The sequence below is a fragment of the Leuciscus leuciscus genome (genome assembly GCF_965113295.1).
Source record: "Leuciscus leuciscus genome assembly, chromosome: 12".
NCBI classification, from domain to species: domain Eukaryota; kingdom Metazoa; phylum Chordata; class Actinopteri; order Cypriniformes; family Leuciscidae; genus Leuciscus; species Leuciscus leuciscus.
This window is the reverse complement of record NC_138736.1, coordinates 32,959,201-32,978,689: the sequence shown is the minus strand read 5'-3', so window position 1 is coordinate 32,978,689 and position 19,489 is coordinate 32,959,201. Positions and strand designations below refer to the sequence as shown.

Here is a 19,489-nt window from a genome sequence, read left to right as displayed (position 1 = left end):
ATGAGGTTCATTCTCGTGTTACACAGCACGTTTGAGCTTCTGCAAGAACCAATGAGGTTCATTCTCGTGTTACGCAGCACGTTTGAGCTTCAGCAAGAACCAATGAGGTTCATTCTGGTGTTACGCAGCACGTTTCAGCTTCAGCAAGAACCAATGAGGTTCATTCTCGTGTTACGCAGCACGTTTGAGCTTTAGCAAGAACCAATGAGGTTCATTCTCGTGTTACACAGCACGTTTGAGCTTCTGCAAGAACCAATGAGGTTCATTCTCGTGTTTGCGCAGCACGTTTGAGCTTCTGCAAGAACCAATGAGGTTCATTCTCGTGTTACACAGCACGTTTGAGCTTTAGCAAGAACCAATGAGGTTCATTCTCGTGTTACGCAGCACGTTTGAGCTTCAGCAAGAACCAATGAGGTTCATTCTCGTGTTACACAGCACGTTTGAGCTTCAGCAAGAACCAATGAGGTTCATTCTCGTGTTACACAGCACGTTTGAGCTTCTGCAAGAACCAATGAGGTTCATTCTCGTGTTACGCAGCACGTTTGAGCTTCAGCAAGAACCAATGAGGTTCATTCTGGTGTTACGCAGCACGTTTCAGCTTCAGCAAGAACCAATGAGGTTCATTCTCGTGTTACACAGCACGTTTGAGCTTCAGCAAGAACCAATGAGGTTCATTCTCGTGTTACGCAGCACGTTTGAGCTTCAGCAAGAACCAATGAGGTTCATTCTCGTGTTACACAGCACGTTTGAGCTTCTGCAAGAACCAATGAGGTTCATTCTCGTGTTACGCAGCACGTTTGAGCTTCAGCAAGAACCAATGAGGTTCATTCTGGTGTTACGCAGCACGTTTCAGCTTCAGCAAGAACCAATGAGGTTCATTCTCGTGTTACGCAGCACGTTTGAGCTTTAGCAAGAACCAATGAGGTTCATTCTCGTGTTACACAGCACGTTTGAGCTTCTGCAAGAACCAATGAGGTTCATTCTCGTGTTTGCGCAGCACGTTTGAGCTTCTGCAAGAACCAATGAGGTTCATTCTCGTGTTACGCAGCACATTTGAGCTTCCGCAAGAACCAATGAGGTTCATTCTCGTGTTACACAGCACGTTTGAGCTTCTGCAAGAACCAATGAGGTTCATTCTCGTGTTATGCAGGACGTTTGAGCTTCTGCAAGAACCAATGAGGTTCATTCTCGTGTTATGCAGCACGTTTGAGCTTCCGCAAGAACCAATGAGGTTCATTCTCGTGTTGCGCAGCACGTTTTGCGAGAAGAGGTGCATATCACACTAGATGTTTTTGCAGACACAAGGAATACTCACTGATCACTTAATACAATTCCCTGGATATCAACATCTCTGCTCCGCACAAGCAATACACACAAGTTATGCGAAGTATCAGATAAATCATGGGGTGACTCAAAGTGCATCAGTACCAGCAGTAATGACCTGACGGCTATGCACCGACCCATGAACACGGACAGAAAAGCCGATACTAATGCGAAAATGGGCTGTTTTCCCCAGGAAGGTGAAACTTTCCCTGGGTTTCTATTTAATTAAACTGACACCACCCAGACGAGCACTAGCGAGTCTATCTTTCTGAACAGATTACATAGAATTATTGGCAATTAATGCGCAGGTTGTTTCCAGGCAACAATCTCTTAAGGCTCTCACCCATCAGACAGTGATAATCTGAAAAGGCCAAAGGTGGGTGAAATTATTAACATAATCAGCGTCTCATGCTAATGCATGCCGTGAGGCCGAGGTTTGATGGGTTCAGCGGCACATGATGGGTTCAGACTCATAAGGTTCCTCAAAAAATCATTTCCATTAACAGAATTTAGAAGCATGTTTATTGCCCATCATTTTGTATATTTGTGCGATGATGCCCTCTGGTGCACACTTGTTTTTATTGCTCATTCACAACACTGGGGTTTTCAAAATGTAGTTTGAAAATAATTGAGGCTTGAAGGTAAAACACCAAGCATAACAACTATTTTTAAACTCTTTGTACTGTAAAAAGATGATGGCATTGCTTTGTCAATGTTGGACTCTTTAGATGACCAAAGATTATTGCATTTGGTGGCATTGTGAAAGGTACAGTTCAATGAGAAATTCTGCTACAAAGAATAGATGATTTAAAAAACAACAACAATAAAAATACAACTCATAAGCTAGATTTAAATTCTTCTGAAGCCATATGATAGCTTGGTGCGCGGAAAACACTAATTTATGGTGTGGCATAATTTATGGTTAAGGTGTGGCAATGAAGATTATAATTTGTTTTTGTCTTACAAAAAGCATTCTTGTGACATTAAAACAAAATATAGCGAACAATAGTATGTTTAAGGCATCTTTTGTTTTGAGTTTTAATCTTGTATTGTCTGAGAAAGTGTTCAAATATCTATAGGAACAAGGACCTTTCTAGGATGTATGAGTGCGGCAGGTATGACGTCAAAACCTGGAAGTCTAATTCACCAATGGTTCCCTCGAGATTTTCCTATGGGGTTTTTCAATGTGATAAGGCCTGTGGTAAACATAACTTGAAGATACTTGAACGTTTTGTTAAACAATGTAAACTGCACAGCCCCAATCTGTCTTATCTAGTTACTTATTAGAAACAACAGCTTCAAAATTAGCATTTTCAATATGGGTGTGTAATTTACACTGTAGAGCAAAACGTTCAAGTATGGTCAGGTTATGTTTACCAGAGACCTTATGTTATTTATAAATTGAAAAAACCCATTATAAAAAAATAAAAAAAACATATGAAAATCTTGAAGGAACCAGCGTCTTCTGGGTTTTTGATGTCATCCTTGTAGCACTTTATGGCCTAACCTGCCTGTAACAATATACAACAAGCTGGTACAAACTGAACAAGGATTAAAAAGGTTGTGTCATAATATGATAACACTGTACTCACTGTTTTTTCTTTTATTCCACAGAGCATATCCCTTCACTCCAGGTCACTTCCAGACTGCCTGTCCTGTATAAGAGGTTGCTTTGGGCAAGAAAGCATCTGCTAAATAACAAATAACTTTTATAAAAACAAATATAGAATTACAAATTTTGTACTAAACACACAGACATCATATTCACAGCATATTACACATTTAGCGAGGTTTAGAGTTTCAAGACCACTATTAATTAAGCTACTGTTTTGCATTTTTCTATTTGAATACAAATGGTTTCCATTACTAATGTCTTTTTTATATATATCATGAACCTAAACTTATATTTAAACCTTCAAAACAAACAGATTTTGAATCACAAAGGTTCAGTGTGGGCTCACACTTTTGATCCTACCATATATTCATTCAAATAGATGGTCATTTAAAGTAATGTTAAACAGGTAAGGCATGTTACAATTCACTCACAGCACACACCAGCACTGCCTCTAAAATCTCAGTTTCGTCACTTTATTAAATGAGTTCAATTTATTCTTACAAGCTCTCTCCATTCGTCTCTCTTTGTCTCAGGATACGATTCCCCTGGGCCGAAACGTTGAGGCAGAAAGTTCCAACAATTAACAAAAAAGGGTAATAACAGGCTAACGTTTGTACGGTAGGCTTAAGGCAGAGACAAGGGGGAGGGCAGGATTACAGGAGCAATGAAGGGGAAGAGACTTCGCTGGCTGGTCTCAATTCATTTAACAAGCCTTAAAGGGGAGGAAAATAAACTTCAAAGCCATTTAAAAAAATTAAATAAAATAAAAATCACATTTTTCTAAGAGCACACATACATGTTGCTGTGGGCTTGATTCACAGGTGTCAGATTAAAGAATAAACACATTCCATTGTCTTTGAGGCTTCAAGCCAGATTGGCAAAACCGCCACAAAGAGCCGCAGTATTTCAAGCAATTGATTCGCTTCAGAGAGCACCCTTTTCATGAAAAACAGAACGTATGAGCATGACTTCCATTGCACCTTTGCAAAAATGTGCTCAAATCGCCAAGTCGAGAACAAAGCATGACCCTGTTGGACATGCACCTCAAGTTTTACTCCATTTCCCTCCCAAACTAAGTGCTGAGCTTATGAACTGACATACAGTACGCTGATAAGAAACTTTCAGCCCCAACATTGCAGTGCAAAACAATAAATACTGTAAATGACAAACAAAATGAACGCTGACATCTTCAAAGCTAAGAGAAGACAGCCCAAGAGAGATGAAGGGAGAGAAAGACATCAATGAAAACACAAAAGTGGTACAGTGTTGATATTTACATCCTGCACAGGGCTTAAAAACCAAAGTATATTTACATAAAGATGGGAGGAGCAAACCTGGTCAAAGCACACCCTCTGAAAAAAAAAAAAAAACAGGACAGGAGAATAGCATGAACATCACAGAAAGTTGGAAGATGGGCTATTGAGGGCCTCGGAACAGGGTTTATTGAGAAGCTAACATATGCGTTCTCAAGAAAAGAAAAGATATCGGTCATTTTTTGGATCGATACGATTGACAGACCATTTAACGTTACGATTCTAAACTCATGTGGAGATTTCACAAACATTTTATAGAACTGTTCTACCACAAAGGCCTTTAAATATAAGAGTAGCTTAACTGATCAGAAAAATTGTGTTGACTGAAATGCTAAAACAGAATTCTGAAACACTGAATTATGATGCATGGTTCAGTCTCCAGGCCTGATGTCATTCAAAAATGACTTTGAACGGATGAAGACTTTGTAATCTCACAAGCATAAATTAAAAAGCCTAGACCCGGAGCATCATTAAAAATTAACGATAATGCCCAGGAATATAAAGTCACTTCAGTACAACAATATTAATATGCTATTGTCTTGCATACGCCTTTCAATCATTCTTTCCCTTCTTTATGGTCAACAATAGCGTTTAACAGTTTCCCAACTATCTCTTTGTTCCACAAGGAAAATTGCTTTCTCATAAGTCCCTCCAATTAGGCATTTGAAAACCATAAATACATTTACTGGAAGGTAAAAGCAAGATATTAAAATAACTGTATAAAACCACAACATTTAGTCCCGCCTCTTTTGCTTGACATTTACAACAAGATACGTAATTTACCGTGACTGCTTGTTCCCTGCTAAATGTATTATACCTCAGATAGGGAGATTGAGGGATGAGTGAGCGTTACTCCTCAACAAATCAAGGTAAAACATCCACTGTAAATGTTAATTTAAATAAATTAAGATAAAAATTAGACAGAGGACCTGCCCCTAGCCACTGAACCAATCGCATTTGACCTCCAAAGCACGAGTGGTGTTGCGTTATGGATGCGTGTGAGCTTTGCTACGTGCCTACGCAGCCGTTCTGGGCTCGATATTGACTACCTCTATTATCTGAAGCAAATATTAGCAGTATAACTGTTTGTTGTTGTTGTTGTTTGTTGCATGTACATGGCAGTGTGTCGGTGTGTGTGTACAGTACGGTTCTCAGTAGACAGTCAGCAAACATCAGGCTTTCCAGACTGCCGTGCAGTCACTGGTAATTCTGAAACGCGTGACACCTGAATCAGTCTGTAAATGTGTGAATTAGAGCTATAGGGAGGAGAAGCCGTCTATGAGGTAAAGAGGGTGTAAGACTGTGTATGTGTTTGTAAGAGGGAGAGATGTGCACTGTGGTGGCTCAGATGCTGTGGTGTGTAAGCTTGTTTTTCGAGTCACAGCCTCAGGTGCTGTTGGTCAGAGTAGATCCAGGCTGTACAGAACCTTCAGAGCCATCTGACAGAGAAGAGAGAGGACAAAACAAAAAGAGGACTTTGAAAAATAGCATTTGTCACCGTGATCGGCATACACAAGGCTCCATACTTACACACACAAAATACATCCAAGTACCTTTCAAAAGCTTGGGGTCAGTAACTTTCTATTCAGCAAAGAATCCCAGGTTTCCACAAAAATTTATTATAATTAATACATAAATATTATAAAAATATTTTTATATATATATATATATATATTTTTTTTTTTTTATCTTACCAACCCCAAACCTTTTCAATGATAGTGTAACAGTGGTTCCCAAACTTTTTCTGCCAGGCCCGATTTTGTAGATCAAAATAATTTCAAGCCCCACACCAACATTCACCCACATAAAGACATAACCCTGTTTGAATTGAAAAGTAAAAAAAAGTGACGTGTATCCAAGTATGGTACCCATTATGATACCCATGGTATACTCTGAATTTGTGCTCTGCATTTCACCCATCCAGGTGCACACACACAGCATTGAATATTGAAAACACACACACACACACACACACACCCCCCAGAGCAGTGGAAAGCAATTTTTGCTGCAGCACCGGAGAGCGATTTGGGGTTAGGTGCCTTGCTCAGTTGTGAGTTATGAGAGTGGAAAAACGTTCATTCGCTCCCCCCAGCTACATTTCCTCACTGTAAAAAAAAATTACATCCCCAAGTCAAAAATTTCAAGTGACCGATAAGATCTAAATTTTTCAATTAGTCTGACGTATTATTTCTCATTGAGCCAATGTTAACAGACTATTGCAACAAGAATTTCACTTGGGCCAATTGAAAAAATTTAGATGTTATCGGTCACTTGAAATGTTTGATTTGGGAGGGTTAGAATTTTTTTTACAGTGCTGCCGGGACTCGAACCCGTGACCTTTGGTTTACAAGTCCGACTCTCTAACCATTGGGCCACAACTGCCCCGAACCATTAAGCCACAACTGAAACATTGTAATTATTACAGCAATACAAGTTCTCAACTGCAATGGGCTTCTCTTTGTGTTCATGATGTGAAGTCTCTAAGGGGCTGTTTACACCTGGCCACTTCATGCGTTTTCTCAGATCGGATAGCTATCCGATCGTGAAAAGACCAGGTGTAAATGCCCTCCGAAACGCATTCGAGACGGATTTGAATCCGATCGCTCAAACCACTTCAGGAGGTGGTCTGGGCCGCATTCCTGACGAAACTGGACAAGTGTAAATGCATCTGGTTGTTGAAACCACATATGTAAATTGTACTCCTCCCAAAAATGCTAAAAAAATAAACGTGTGAGAGCGTGTTATAGGCTATATGTAATGTTATAGCCAGATATGACGACGCTACTGGAACACGCATCACCTCAGATGAGAAGCTGAGCCATACATGCCAACCCTCCCGATTTTTCCGGGAGACTCCCGAATTTCAAAGCCCCTCCCGAAAATCTCCCGGACCGACCTTTCTCCCGAATTTCTCCCGATTTCCACCTGGACAACAATATTGCTACACCATCCGTTAAAATGAAGTTAATTCGGCCAGCGCTCATACCTGTAGTTACATCCTGTTTTCGGTTTAAGTCCAAAGTAGTCGATTGTCGAGTTCACGCGCGTGATCATAGGTAACTAAACATATGCGCGTGGACTCGACAATCGACTACTTTGGACTTCAACCGAAAACAGGATGTAAACACAGGTATGAGCGCTGGCCGAATTAACTTTATTCATATCTTTCACATCTACTGCAGTCAGATTCACCCGTGTTAACTCTAAAGGAATCACTCACATGACCTGTGCACTTGTAATGTAAACTTGCACTTGTAAAAGCAGGTTTAAAATATGCCCCATTGAAGTCAACAGGGTGCAAATTTTAAAAAGAGGATAACACGGTGTAGGCAACACCGATTTTTGTCATTGTTCTCTGTATTGACAGCACTCCAAATGTACAAAAAAATGAGCTCAATGTTAAAATTGACCGGAGTTCTCCTTTAAGGAAATGAATTTGTCAAATGATTTATATTCATGAACCCAGCAGCTCATACTATTATCTATTTTTTAGTTAATTCACAATTTTTTGTTAATGAATGACCAACAATATCTTAAGCCCCACCACAGTCCTAAATTCAGTTAAAATGACAAATATGCATTCATATACGGTTACCAAGTTTTAGTTCTAATTACTAAAGTTATATCATTAAATTGTGATTGTCATAATATCATGCTTGATTGACTGATGTTAAGTGTGTACTTTCTGATTTGGTGGAATTTTTTTGAATTTTGTGTCAGAAGTTGCGCAAGCTCTTGGAGTATGTCAGAAATAGAAAGGGGGATTGCTTTACTGACAGGAATTTGTTGTCGATTTGAGCCGCCCCACATCCAGTGTAGACAGCATCAATGATTATAATGGGTTCTCTATTCACTTTAAAACGTCACGGTTAATTCATTGTAAAGGCTCCGCTACACTGAGCATTTCTGTTGCACAGAATTGAACTGCTGCAACTTTCACAAAACGGAAAAAAAGTTACACCAACAGGACATGAATTTTGCGGGGGGAGGAGCGGGAGAAGGTAGCATATATTTTTTTAATACATTTTGACAAAGGTCTCTAATGTAGTCCTCCCAAGACCTCCAGTCAGTGAACTTTTAACATTACATATGTAATATAGTTGATCAAAAGAGCCTTTAAGACAGAGGTAAAGCAGTCTTTGACTACATTTGTTTTCTTTAAAAGGGAACTACATGGCTAATATGTAGCTTATATTTAATTCCAAAGTGACAAAGACTTGATTTATTATCCCTGTTATAGTATTATTTATAAGATAAGATCTTATAAGATATTTTTTTTCACCATGTTTCCAAGTTCTCTACCTCAGGTCCAAATGAAATGTAGAAAGAATGCACAAATGGAAAACACTAAATAATTCTGTGATCTATTTCCATTTGTTATTTTCAGAAGGGAAATACTGACATGGATTTACAGAGCAGAGGTCACCTTTCTTCAATTCCAAAGGGAGAGATGGACTTTGTTTGTTATTATTATTATTATTTGCTGTATTATCTGGAAACTGTTATTTCTGTTTCAAAAGGCAGCACTAAATAACACTTTAAAATCTAAAGAGTGTTCATGTGATTTTATAATGTTGTGAAATTTATGAATGCATAATAATCGTGAAACCGTGATTATTCCTCAGACTATAATCGTACCAACAAAAAATTAAAATTGCGGCCTTACCGCACCCCCCCTTTTCATAACTCTGGGACCCCCAGTTTGGGAACCACTAGTGTAACAGGCGTTAAATGCACTGTGACGGCATTACTACATCAGGAAATTAATTTCAGAAGAAAATTGTCCATGAAAGATGATGAAAGAAAGCATTTTCCTCATTAGACAAAAAGCACTGATGAATCATGCATAATAAAACAACAGGAAGACTTTATTAACATAAAATTTTGATTTAAAGTGGTCTTAACCCCATTCACTCCCAGACCATCACTTAGAAGAAGAACAGCATTACCGTTGGAGGATGCTACGGTTTGTGCACGGGCATGAGGTGGAATGAGGGTGGAATTGAGCTGGGGCTGAATCATCAGCTCTGAAATAAAGAGAAACACACTCTGTTGACATCTCTAAGAGGAACAAACAACTAAGCAAACATATCAAATGCTCTTTTAGGAACAGAAACGATTAACACACTATCCCATAAAATGGACAAGCACTGTTATCACTAAGCAATACCGAAGAAAGCCAAATCCAAGAAAAGCAACAGGATAATTTTGTAGGAGCTGAGCAAAGTGAAGCTAGTCTCCTCTAAATCCCTTCTGTAGCATTTGATTTTTTCCCCTGAAGTCCAATTATGTTAGTCAAGGTTTCTTGCATCAAACGTAGTTGTAATTTAGCTTTGCATAACCATTTGCTGCCCGCTTTCTAACCCTTAGAATTAAAGGAATGGTTCATCCATAAATGAAAATTCTGTCATAATTTACACGCACTCGTGTCTTTCCAAACCTGTATTAATTTATTTCTTCTGTGGATCACAAAAAGAGATTTGTACTGGCCGCTCTTGTCCATGCAATTAATTTCCATAGGAAATTAAGCTTTCAAGCTTCAAAAAGGCCGTAACATTATCAAAGTAGTCTAAATGATTACGTCTGAAGTCTTCTGGTCATATGATACATTGTTGTGTGAGGGAAAGACTTTTAATTTAAATCATCATTTACTGATAAGCTTCTTCAGATCTGCACAGAACACGTCATACGTCATCATGCACACAAACAAGATGGGGAGTAAATAAGGACAGAACTCATGCTTTGCATTTTAAAACACTACCATTCAAAAGTTTGGGGTTGGTAGAATTTTATAATGTTTTTGAAGTAATTATCTTATGCTCACCAAAGCTGCATTAGTTTGATCAAAAGTAAAAACAGTAAAACTGTGAACATGACACATGGATCGTGTTATTTATACTGCCTTTTATCAGAGTGGATCAAAGTGCTTAATAGTAAAAAGTTTATTAATGTGTGATTGGTTCAGCTCTGAACAAGCCGTTACTGCAGGCTAATTTGAATAAATGCTCTGGGTGCACTGGAGAGATTTCTGATGGGTGGAATTACAGAAAAGGCTGATTAAATACCCTGATCCGGATCCTTGTTCTGAGACTAAATAGCCTCAGGCTAAAACTGATACTAGTCTTATGGAAATCTGTTTTGAGATGCATTACTCGAATGACATCTGTATGTAATCGGTGAGAAGTTTGATCCAAAGTATACGCATGACAGGCTCATGTGACTCACCTGTCATGGTGAAGTTGAAAAGCGGAGGCAGCTCTCGACCGCTGGGCAGACGGGTGCCAGGTTGGCGCAGCTCATCAAAGAAGGTGTGAGCGCAAGCTTGAAGCGGGGACAGTCGAGTCACTGGTGTGTACTCTAACAGCCGAGAGCACAGGGCTATTGCCTCAGGAGGAGTTTTTGGTTTAAACACCTGTGGAGGAATTATATTAAAAAAAGAAATGAGAAACGAGAGGAAACACAAGAGTTAAAAGACAGCTCACTTACATTAGCTACTCTCTAGAATTTCTTTTTACTCAATCCACTGGTAAAAATGTAAGTACACATTTAAGTATAAAATCTTTGTAAGATATTCAAGCATAGTCTTTTACCTCACATGTCAGTCATTTGGTCTTTTCCCGTTAAAGTGAACAGTTCTTGACCAGAACAAGCAGTTAAACTTGCCAAATGTCCAAAGATGTTACTTTTCTTTACTTGAGAAAATTTATAGGCCAGTCTTGTAACACTGCTAACAGATACCTCATGGCTTTGGCCGTAAATATGAGCCAGATATGGGTGTGAGATTTTACCTTGGTCCATGGATGTGCTTTGATCTGTGGAAATTTGAACTCAGTGTAGTTCGGGTTCATTTCACGGATCTGTTCTCTTGTGGGTGTTCCAAGTACCTGAGCAGACAGACAGAAACAACTGTGAAGAATGCTGGGTAAAAAAAAAAAAAAAAACATGTTTGTTAAGCGAACATTATGTGTGATTCCAATTCAGATATTGTGTCTATACACAAACACACATATTTTCCATTTTCATAAAAATGGAGGTCAATAAATGTTTTTGAAAGAAGTATTGTGAAATAGTTACATTTTAAAATAACTTTTCAGCATAAATACTCCAGTCTTCAGTGTCACATGATCCTTCAGAAATCATTCTAATATGCTGATTTGTTCCTCAAAAAAATTTATTATCAATGTTAAACTATTTAAGGTTAATACTAGACAATTCTAAAATATATTCAGGTGATACTTTAAATACATCAGTTAAACTCATCACTGAATAAAACCATTGTCTATTTACATTAAAAACAATGCAGTCCAGTAAAATGTTTAACAGTCATTTTAGGAGGCATGATGGTGGTTCTTCACTTTTTAATAAATAGCCATGTGTAAGTCTTCTATGTAAAAACAAACTTGATCATACCTAGATTTGAAATGAGTAAAAAAACATTCTTATACTAGGATTTATTTGATGTAACTTATTTCCGTGGCATTCATCCCATTCCATCTGCCACATGTTATTAATATAAGAGTTTATTACTGGTCTGAGATCAGAGGGTTGAATTTGACACTGAAATATTCAAGTTGAGAGCCTCCTTTGCAGCGATGTCTGCTTTCTCGTTACCAGATAAACCAATATGACCTGGAACCCAGCAGAAAAAAGATACTGAAGATTTTCTTAGCTACTTTAGCTAATATACTTATAATTAGCATTTCTACAGCCAGGAGTGAAGCACAAGCTTCATCTGTAAAGGCAGAACTTTGTCCTGGGATTCACATGCCATGATCTTGATCTCTAATTAACGTGTCTGCTGACTCATGTTTATCTGCTTCAGATCCATCTGTGAATAGAGGTCTATGAAGAGGAAAACTGCATCTTAACTCCAAAGATTTTGGCCGATATTCATGAGGGTGTGTTGCTGTCTTTTTGTGTTGATTCAGGGTTAATATGACATTTGACCTTTTCAGATCCCAGGGAGGAATAGTGAAAAAGTGAGTCTAAATTAAGATGTCCAAATTAATGCCCAGGTTCTCCAAGTTTTTATCATCATTCATCAAGGTCTAATATACCCAGGTCTGGCTTCTTCTAAATAAAGATATTCCTGGAGAAAGACTGGTAAGAAGGCTGGATTACTTCTGGTCTGTTGTGGAGTGAAGGATCTCTGGCTTCTGTATAAAGACTCTGAACTGGAGAGGTCCTAAAAGCTCCTAAGTCCAGACGTATCCTTTGATGATGTATAGTAGAACTGAATCTAATGGCTCGTTTTCACCGAGCGATACGGTACAGTACAGTCTGCAATTTTTGCCGTTTCCATTGACAGAAGTTGTGAATGGTACCCTAATTGCGAACTGTACCGTACCACTTTTTTGGGAACCTTCCGTTGGGGTCCCTAATACAGTAGTCTGGTACTTAAGGGTGGAGCTAGACGCAGAACGTTGATTGGTTGATAGAGAATTGTCACTTGTGCATGCTTTTTCAGCCTTTTTACTGTACTGTACCATACCACTCGGTGGAAACGAGCCATTAATGTACTGATCAAAATTAAAGGGTTAGTTTTACCTTTATGATCTCCACTAGCTGGTCCACACCACTGTCTCCAGGGAAGATGGGCTGCCCCAGCAGCAGTTCAGCCAGCACACATCCAGCTGACCAGACGTCAATGTTGGAGGTGTAGTCCGTCGCACCAAAGATGAGCTCAGGGGCACGATAGTATCGTGAGCAGATATACGAGACGTTAGGCTCACCCCTCACCAGCTGCTTTGCACTGTGACAGATTAGAATTATGAGACAAACTTTAATAAGGCAGTCAGGATGAAAAATGACAGATTTATACATCCTCAATAAAACACTGAAACAAGCTCAACCCCACAAAATGGTCAAAAATCTCCCTCCATCCCGGCACAAAAAAAAAAGTGCACAGCACCACTGCTGTTCAAAAGATTCTGTAATAAATGCTTTGCAATAAAATAAAAAAAAGGCATATGACAGAACTGCTGGGAAAACAGCTCCAGAATAATACTCAAATCAATGCAGATGCACTTTCAAACAAAGCAATTATTCCACTCTGATGTGCATGCTCGGCCAAATGACTATTTTCAAGCTTTTTCAGTTGCCAAATTGTCCAGACACAAAAGCCAGTGTTCATGTTCCCTCAAAATAAACAAAAGAAAATGCAATGATTTGAATGCCAACAAGTGCCTTAAACAATCACACAAATAATTACTTGAAATTGCAATAAATTAAACAAATGTGGTCTGGATTACAATGGTCATCATATCTGCCTGCCATCAAATAGTTCAAGTGTTCATAAAAATAGCTCAGAAAAAGAAACCGTTTTTAATGAGAATCCATCAAAAAAGGGGGACAAAGGAACAAAGCAGAAAGACAATCTGACCATCAGCATCAATATCTCAATGCATATTGCTTTTGTCAAAGAACAGAGAACATGAACAATGGCATTTGCTTACGTATTCAACAACCCAATCAGAAACAATACCTTACATCAGGCCGCAGGCAGGGCGAGATAATGCATTGACAATATACATCAAATCTAGACACCAACTAAGGCCCGCCCTTATAAAGAGGTGCACTCTCAAAATACAATGACTGTAATAGTGTAACTGTAACACACATTAAAACCGAACATAATGTTCACTGGCGGACATAAGGTCACATTTGAAAACCCATCAAATCTACCCGCTCGCTCGTGCTATCTCTCACACTCACACACACACACGCAGCACTGACCTGCCAAAGTCACAGAGCTTGAGAACAGCTGTTTCTGGGTCCACCAGAAGGTTTTGTGGTTTGATATCTCGGTGACACACACCTTGGGAATGGATGTATGCCAAACTGCGGAAAAGCTGATACATATACACCTAAGAGAAAATAAAAGCAAGTGAGCAAAACTATCTTTCTTTTTTCTTTAAAATAAAGATCTTTCTCAGTCCCCATCTTTCCTTAATGAAGACTGATAGAAATTCTGAAAGTATTATTAATAATAATATTATTATTATTTTCATTATTGTTGTTGTATTATTATTAACAGTATTATAAATAAATGAATGAATATATTATAACAATGTGACATTTCTAAGTAAAACAGAATATCACGCATGAAATGTATGGTAGGCTGAGGGACTTCAATCCAGTCAAATCTGGGCTGTGATATTGTCAGCTAATATTTATTTCCTGTCCATATGGCTTTGGTTATGTCAGAGGTGGTGAAAAGTAATTATTAAAGCAATAAGCCTTGAGAAGCTGTGCGTCACAGTGAGTTTCCCACAGTGGCAACAGCAAAACTATAAAAGAAATTCAATAAAACTCTAAACGGTTAAATTGATTAATCATGATCACAATAATTTTTGTGCCAAGTGATATAGTTCTTCTAACTGTAGTAATATCAGTCAAACTGAAAGCTGCTTGTGTTTGACATAAACTGACGAATTGTGCACAATAAGACCAATGACATTTATTAAAATAATGTGAATTTTGATTTTGTGTTGCCTTTAAGAAGTCAAGAATTGACTCAGTATTAGAGAATGTTTGTTCAGTCAACTTTACCTTCACATAAAAGATTGGAATAATGGCTTTAGCTTTGCTGAAGTGTCGTGACACCCTGTAGACAGTCTCGGGCACGTATTCCAGCACCAGATTGAGGTATACCTCATCCTTCTGTGGAATAAATACACATTCAATTTGTAGATTATGAAATATAATAACCTGTCCAAAAACACACACACTACATGGCCAAAACTATTTTGGGAAAATCCTTGCATCTATATTCATTTAGTGTAGTGTAAATTAATATTTATGTATCATTCTATCATGTAGTGTAGTTAAGGAGAGGATATAAACCCTTTAAAAATCACAACAAGACCATTAGACAACCCTAGACCAACAGAACAGGCCATCAGAATGAAAAGAGTCACCATTATATTTTTAACCATTTCAACATAATTCAGCGGGAATTCTCAAGAAATACACAAACATTTAAAAGTAGTGTAAATATTGATTTCACTTTGAGGTCATAATATAGAGCTTTGCAACAAATGTCAGGTTTTTACCTTCTCTCCACTGCAATAGAAGAAATAGCGCAGCCTCACTATATTGCAGTGGTCCAGCTTTCTCATGATCTGTAGTTCTCGATTCTTCATAAACACAGAAGAAAGACTGTTAGCATCTCTCAGGGATAAAAGATGTCACAATATTTACAAGCAAGTAATCACGACAGTACAATCATCCCTAGAGCAGCCTGGGTTTAAGAGCCTTGTTCAAGGGCACAGTGTTTGCTTTGGTAGTGGACAGCACAAGTGGGTCATGTAAACGGTTAGCGGTTTCAGGCTAAAAGAGGGCGGCGTTGGTCGACTAAATGACCACACACTGGTGATATATTCAAATCAGAATATCCCTGTGCATCTGAGATGATCTGTTAACCCAAGACTGCATTCCAAAAATTTGTATACTGCCAACCTCTGAATGAAAACCATCTGTTGATTGTCACGTAACATACAAAGAACTGGATACACTTATAGTTTGCTTATAGGGGTCATCGGATGCAAAATTCACTTGTATATGGTGTTTGCATATAAATGTGTCTTTGCAGTGTGTGGACACAACCACCATAAAATGAAAAAAATCCATTCACTCCTTTTTTTAATCCTTAAAGTCTAAACACTCAATGATCAAGCCGTTTTGATTTACTGAGCAATATGATGTCATATTGTTCATGCTCCGCCCACGACCACTGACGGACTGTCCCGTATTAGCATATTTACGCCCTCAGCCATTTGTATACAGTCCGCTAAAACATTGCGGTTTTAGTATTTTAACATTTTAAATTAGCTTTTTATTTTCCGCTCTCATTTTTACATGCTCTCGTATTTTTTATATTTCTATATAGCCTTTATTTTTATTTCAGTTTTTTGTAATTTTAGTATGACAAAACTTAATTACTTAATTACTACAGTTAGTTGCCAAGGTAACATTTCTACTTTTCATTTAAGTTTCTAAAATTAAAATTTTTCCATCTAATATTTATAAGCACTGATAAGCCAAATCACTATGACTGTACACTGTGTTGTAATATGCTGTTGGTCCTCTGTGTCCTGCCAACCCACCGAATGCACTCTACAAAGACCCCTGAAGGTGTCCTGTGGTATCCGGCACATTAGACAAAAGTAGCAGATCCTTCATGTCCAAGGTGACATGATCAGATTGGCACTGGAGGAATATGGAGTCCATGGCAACACCTTGAACTCTTCATCATGCTCCTAAAAATCAGTTCTGAACAATGTGTGCAGTGTGGCAGAGTGCAACATCCCGCTGAAAGAGTCCACTTCCACCAGGGAACGCCATTGTCATGAAGGGGTGTACCTGGTCTGAAACAATGTTTAGGTAGGTGGCATGTGTCAAATTTACGTCCACATGAATGTCGTCCTGCAGTGCATCCTGGTGCCATCACTTCTCCAGGTAAACAGTGCACACGTACACAGCCTTCCACGTGATGTAAAAGAATACGGGACTCATTGAACCAGGCAAACTTCTTCCATTGCTCCAAGGTTAGTTCCTGCACTCGCATGCCCAGCATTCTCGACTGTTGACAGGAGTCATCATAGGCACTCTGATTGGTCTGCGGATACTCAGCCGAATATGCAGCAGAGTGTGATGCACTGTGTGTTGTGACACATTCCTCCATCATTCAAATTTTGTGTTACAAGTTGTGCCACAAAAGGCCTTCTGTCAATCTGGTCCAGAAAGAATAGCCTTCATTGGCCTTGCGCATCGAGAAGCCTTGGGAGCCCAACACCCTGTCGCCAGTTTGTGGTTTGTCTCTCCTCAGACCCACAAGCCTTGAAGTTTCAGAGATGCTATGACCCAGTTGTAGGTAGGCCCATAAAAATCTGTTTGCTTTCCATATAATTTAACCAGACCTTGACATGTGGCCTTGTTAGGAGATAATCAACGAAATTTGCTTCATCTATGAGTTATCAAAGCTTTGGCTCATCAGTGTATATATATATATATATATATATATATATATATATATATAAACACATTTGTTTTGATTTCAGCTTTATTTCAATTACCAAAAACACATTTTAATGGTTTTAGTTAACATGAAACTAGTTTCATTAACCATAGTTAATGGTTTTTAGTTAACCATAAATGGTTGAAATTGCAGGTCTGTTCTGTAATGCAACTAAACGCGATTTCCATATCTTTTGTTGTTAATGTCAAAGACTAATAATATTATAATACATTCTCACAATTTAATCTGTAATTTAGTACAAAGTAACTATATATTATATTAAATATAAATACTTAAAATATGTTATTAAACAGATCGGGTCAACGTACCAATACACTTGAATGTGTGTGTCGTACCTTAAATCGCTTATCCTGAAGTACCTTCTTGATGGCCACCCACTCCTGACTGTCAATGAGCCGTGCCTGATACACCACGCCAAAGGAGCCATTACCGATCACCTTGATATCAGTATAGGACACCTCCTGCGGGCGATCCGGGCCCTGGCCTGGGGTGGCAACCACTGTGGTCACCTTCCCACTATCTCCTAAAACACATTTGAGACATTAGATCTGATTAACCAAAGCTGAGGTGCTTCCTGTATGTAAATGAGCAAATATTAGCCAATACATTCTTGCAGCAACTCCATTAATTAAAAAAGCAATGCTATTCTCTAAATATACATATATTCCTACCTACTTGGCATATACAAGGTGTATTGGTTCATAACATATTAAAAACTGCAAAGGGTCTAGTGGTATGAAAGCTGTAGAATGATATGCATATTTGGACAGAAACATAACCAAACCTTGTGCATGTGTGCTTAGTAAAAAGTGTAAAACAGTGTATTTGTCATTCTAAAGGAAACATGGCACATATCTCATTAAATACGGGCCTGTCCTGCCGTTGTCCTTCACACAGGACATTATGACAGTGGGCGTGTCGGGACAGGTAGTTACCACCTATTGAACATGCCCTAAAACCTAGTGAATTGCCTAGTAAAACATCTGAACAATCACTGCAATGACAGAGCCTTGAACTGGTTGTCAACCATTTATTCTCAAGTTCATAATAGTGTTTTAAATCCTAGTGTGCAGCCTATTTAGATAACATTATCCACATGTTACAAATGCGTATACACTACAAAATACTGACTAGGCTACTGCAATGTATTTGGGCATAGTATTGCCATGGTATTTATTTTCTCCCTCTGGTAGCACCATGGTTTTCTTTAAGTACCAAATACCATGTAAATATCAATGTAACTGTTACATGAATATGGCAATCAGTACCATGTTATATGAAAGTGCCATGGTATTAGCATCACTGTACCAGGGTAACGCAACAGGACTTTGTGTTAATTTCCCAAAAGGCTGTTTAACGTTACACACCTCAAAAGGTTTTGAGGCCAAGTCAATAGCTCTCGTTAATAATAACTTAACTCAGAATTTTGACAATTTTCCTTGGCTAGCATGAGCTAGTTTCGTGGAGATGACATAACAGGCAATATCAAGAAAGCATGGGTGTGTTATTTAATTATACAAGCGATATATTCATTAAACACTCATAACTGAGATAACTTCGCGTATATACTCACTAGCTAGTTTTAAATTTGAGCAAGCAGATGAACTATCCGCCGAGGCCTGTGAGACCCCGGACTTTCCTGCGTTGCTCCCCACGACAGCGGTGGTTCCGGCGGATGCTGCAGCGGCTCCGGACGCCCCCTGAGGCTCAGCGAACGAGCTCGTCCTGGGCCGCCCGCTGCCGCTCATATCTGACTGAAAGTGTACCGAGGCTGGGGGGCGATGATCAGCTGTTCCTTCGACGACTTGGCCTGGTGCTGGGTGAAACATTTAGTTAAAAACGAAAAGATGACAAACGGTTTGCCGCGACCCTCCGCGTTCACCCACTCTCTCACGCGCTGAGAATCCGCGCAGCCTCATGGGGAATGCAGTTCTGTAGGCTCACTAATATTGATCCAGACTATTAAAAAAAAAAAAAACTACAGCAGCAGGTGTCATTCACCTGAGCAGAGGGGTCACTGCCTGCATCTAACTTTATCATGCACAATTAGTTATTTGTGTATTAGACACATAAAATAATAAGAAAGAAAGAACAAAACAAAAAAAACATTAAACCTCTTATTAATAAAACACGATTAATGTCTCTAATAAATAAGACACAGATAAAGATAATACATATTAAAACAGATTATAAAAATAA

General features: G+C 38.7%; 1 protein-coding gene across 1 annotated transcript; it reads right to left on the bottom strand.

Annotated features, from left to right (window-relative positions):
• Positions 1-2,911: 2,911 nt before the first annotated feature.
• On the bottom strand, positions 2,912-19,226 carry gsk3aa (glycogen synthase kinase 3 alpha a). Its single transcript, XM_082186246.1, has 10 exons — positions 18,864-19,226; positions 17,626-17,813; positions 15,306-15,389; positions 14,803-14,913; positions 13,987-14,117; positions 12,799-13,003; positions 11,040-11,135; positions 10,477-10,663; positions 9,201-9,278; positions 2,912-5,690 (listed from the first exon to the last, which is right to left on the bottom strand). The coding sequence occupies exons 1-10, from the start codon at positions 19,117-19,119 to the stop codon at positions 5,638-5,640; spliced, it is 1,389 nt and encodes a 462-aa protein (XP_082042372.1). The 5' UTR covers positions 19,120-19,226; the 3' UTR covers positions 2,912-5,637.
• Positions 19,227-19,489: the final 263 nt, after the last annotated feature.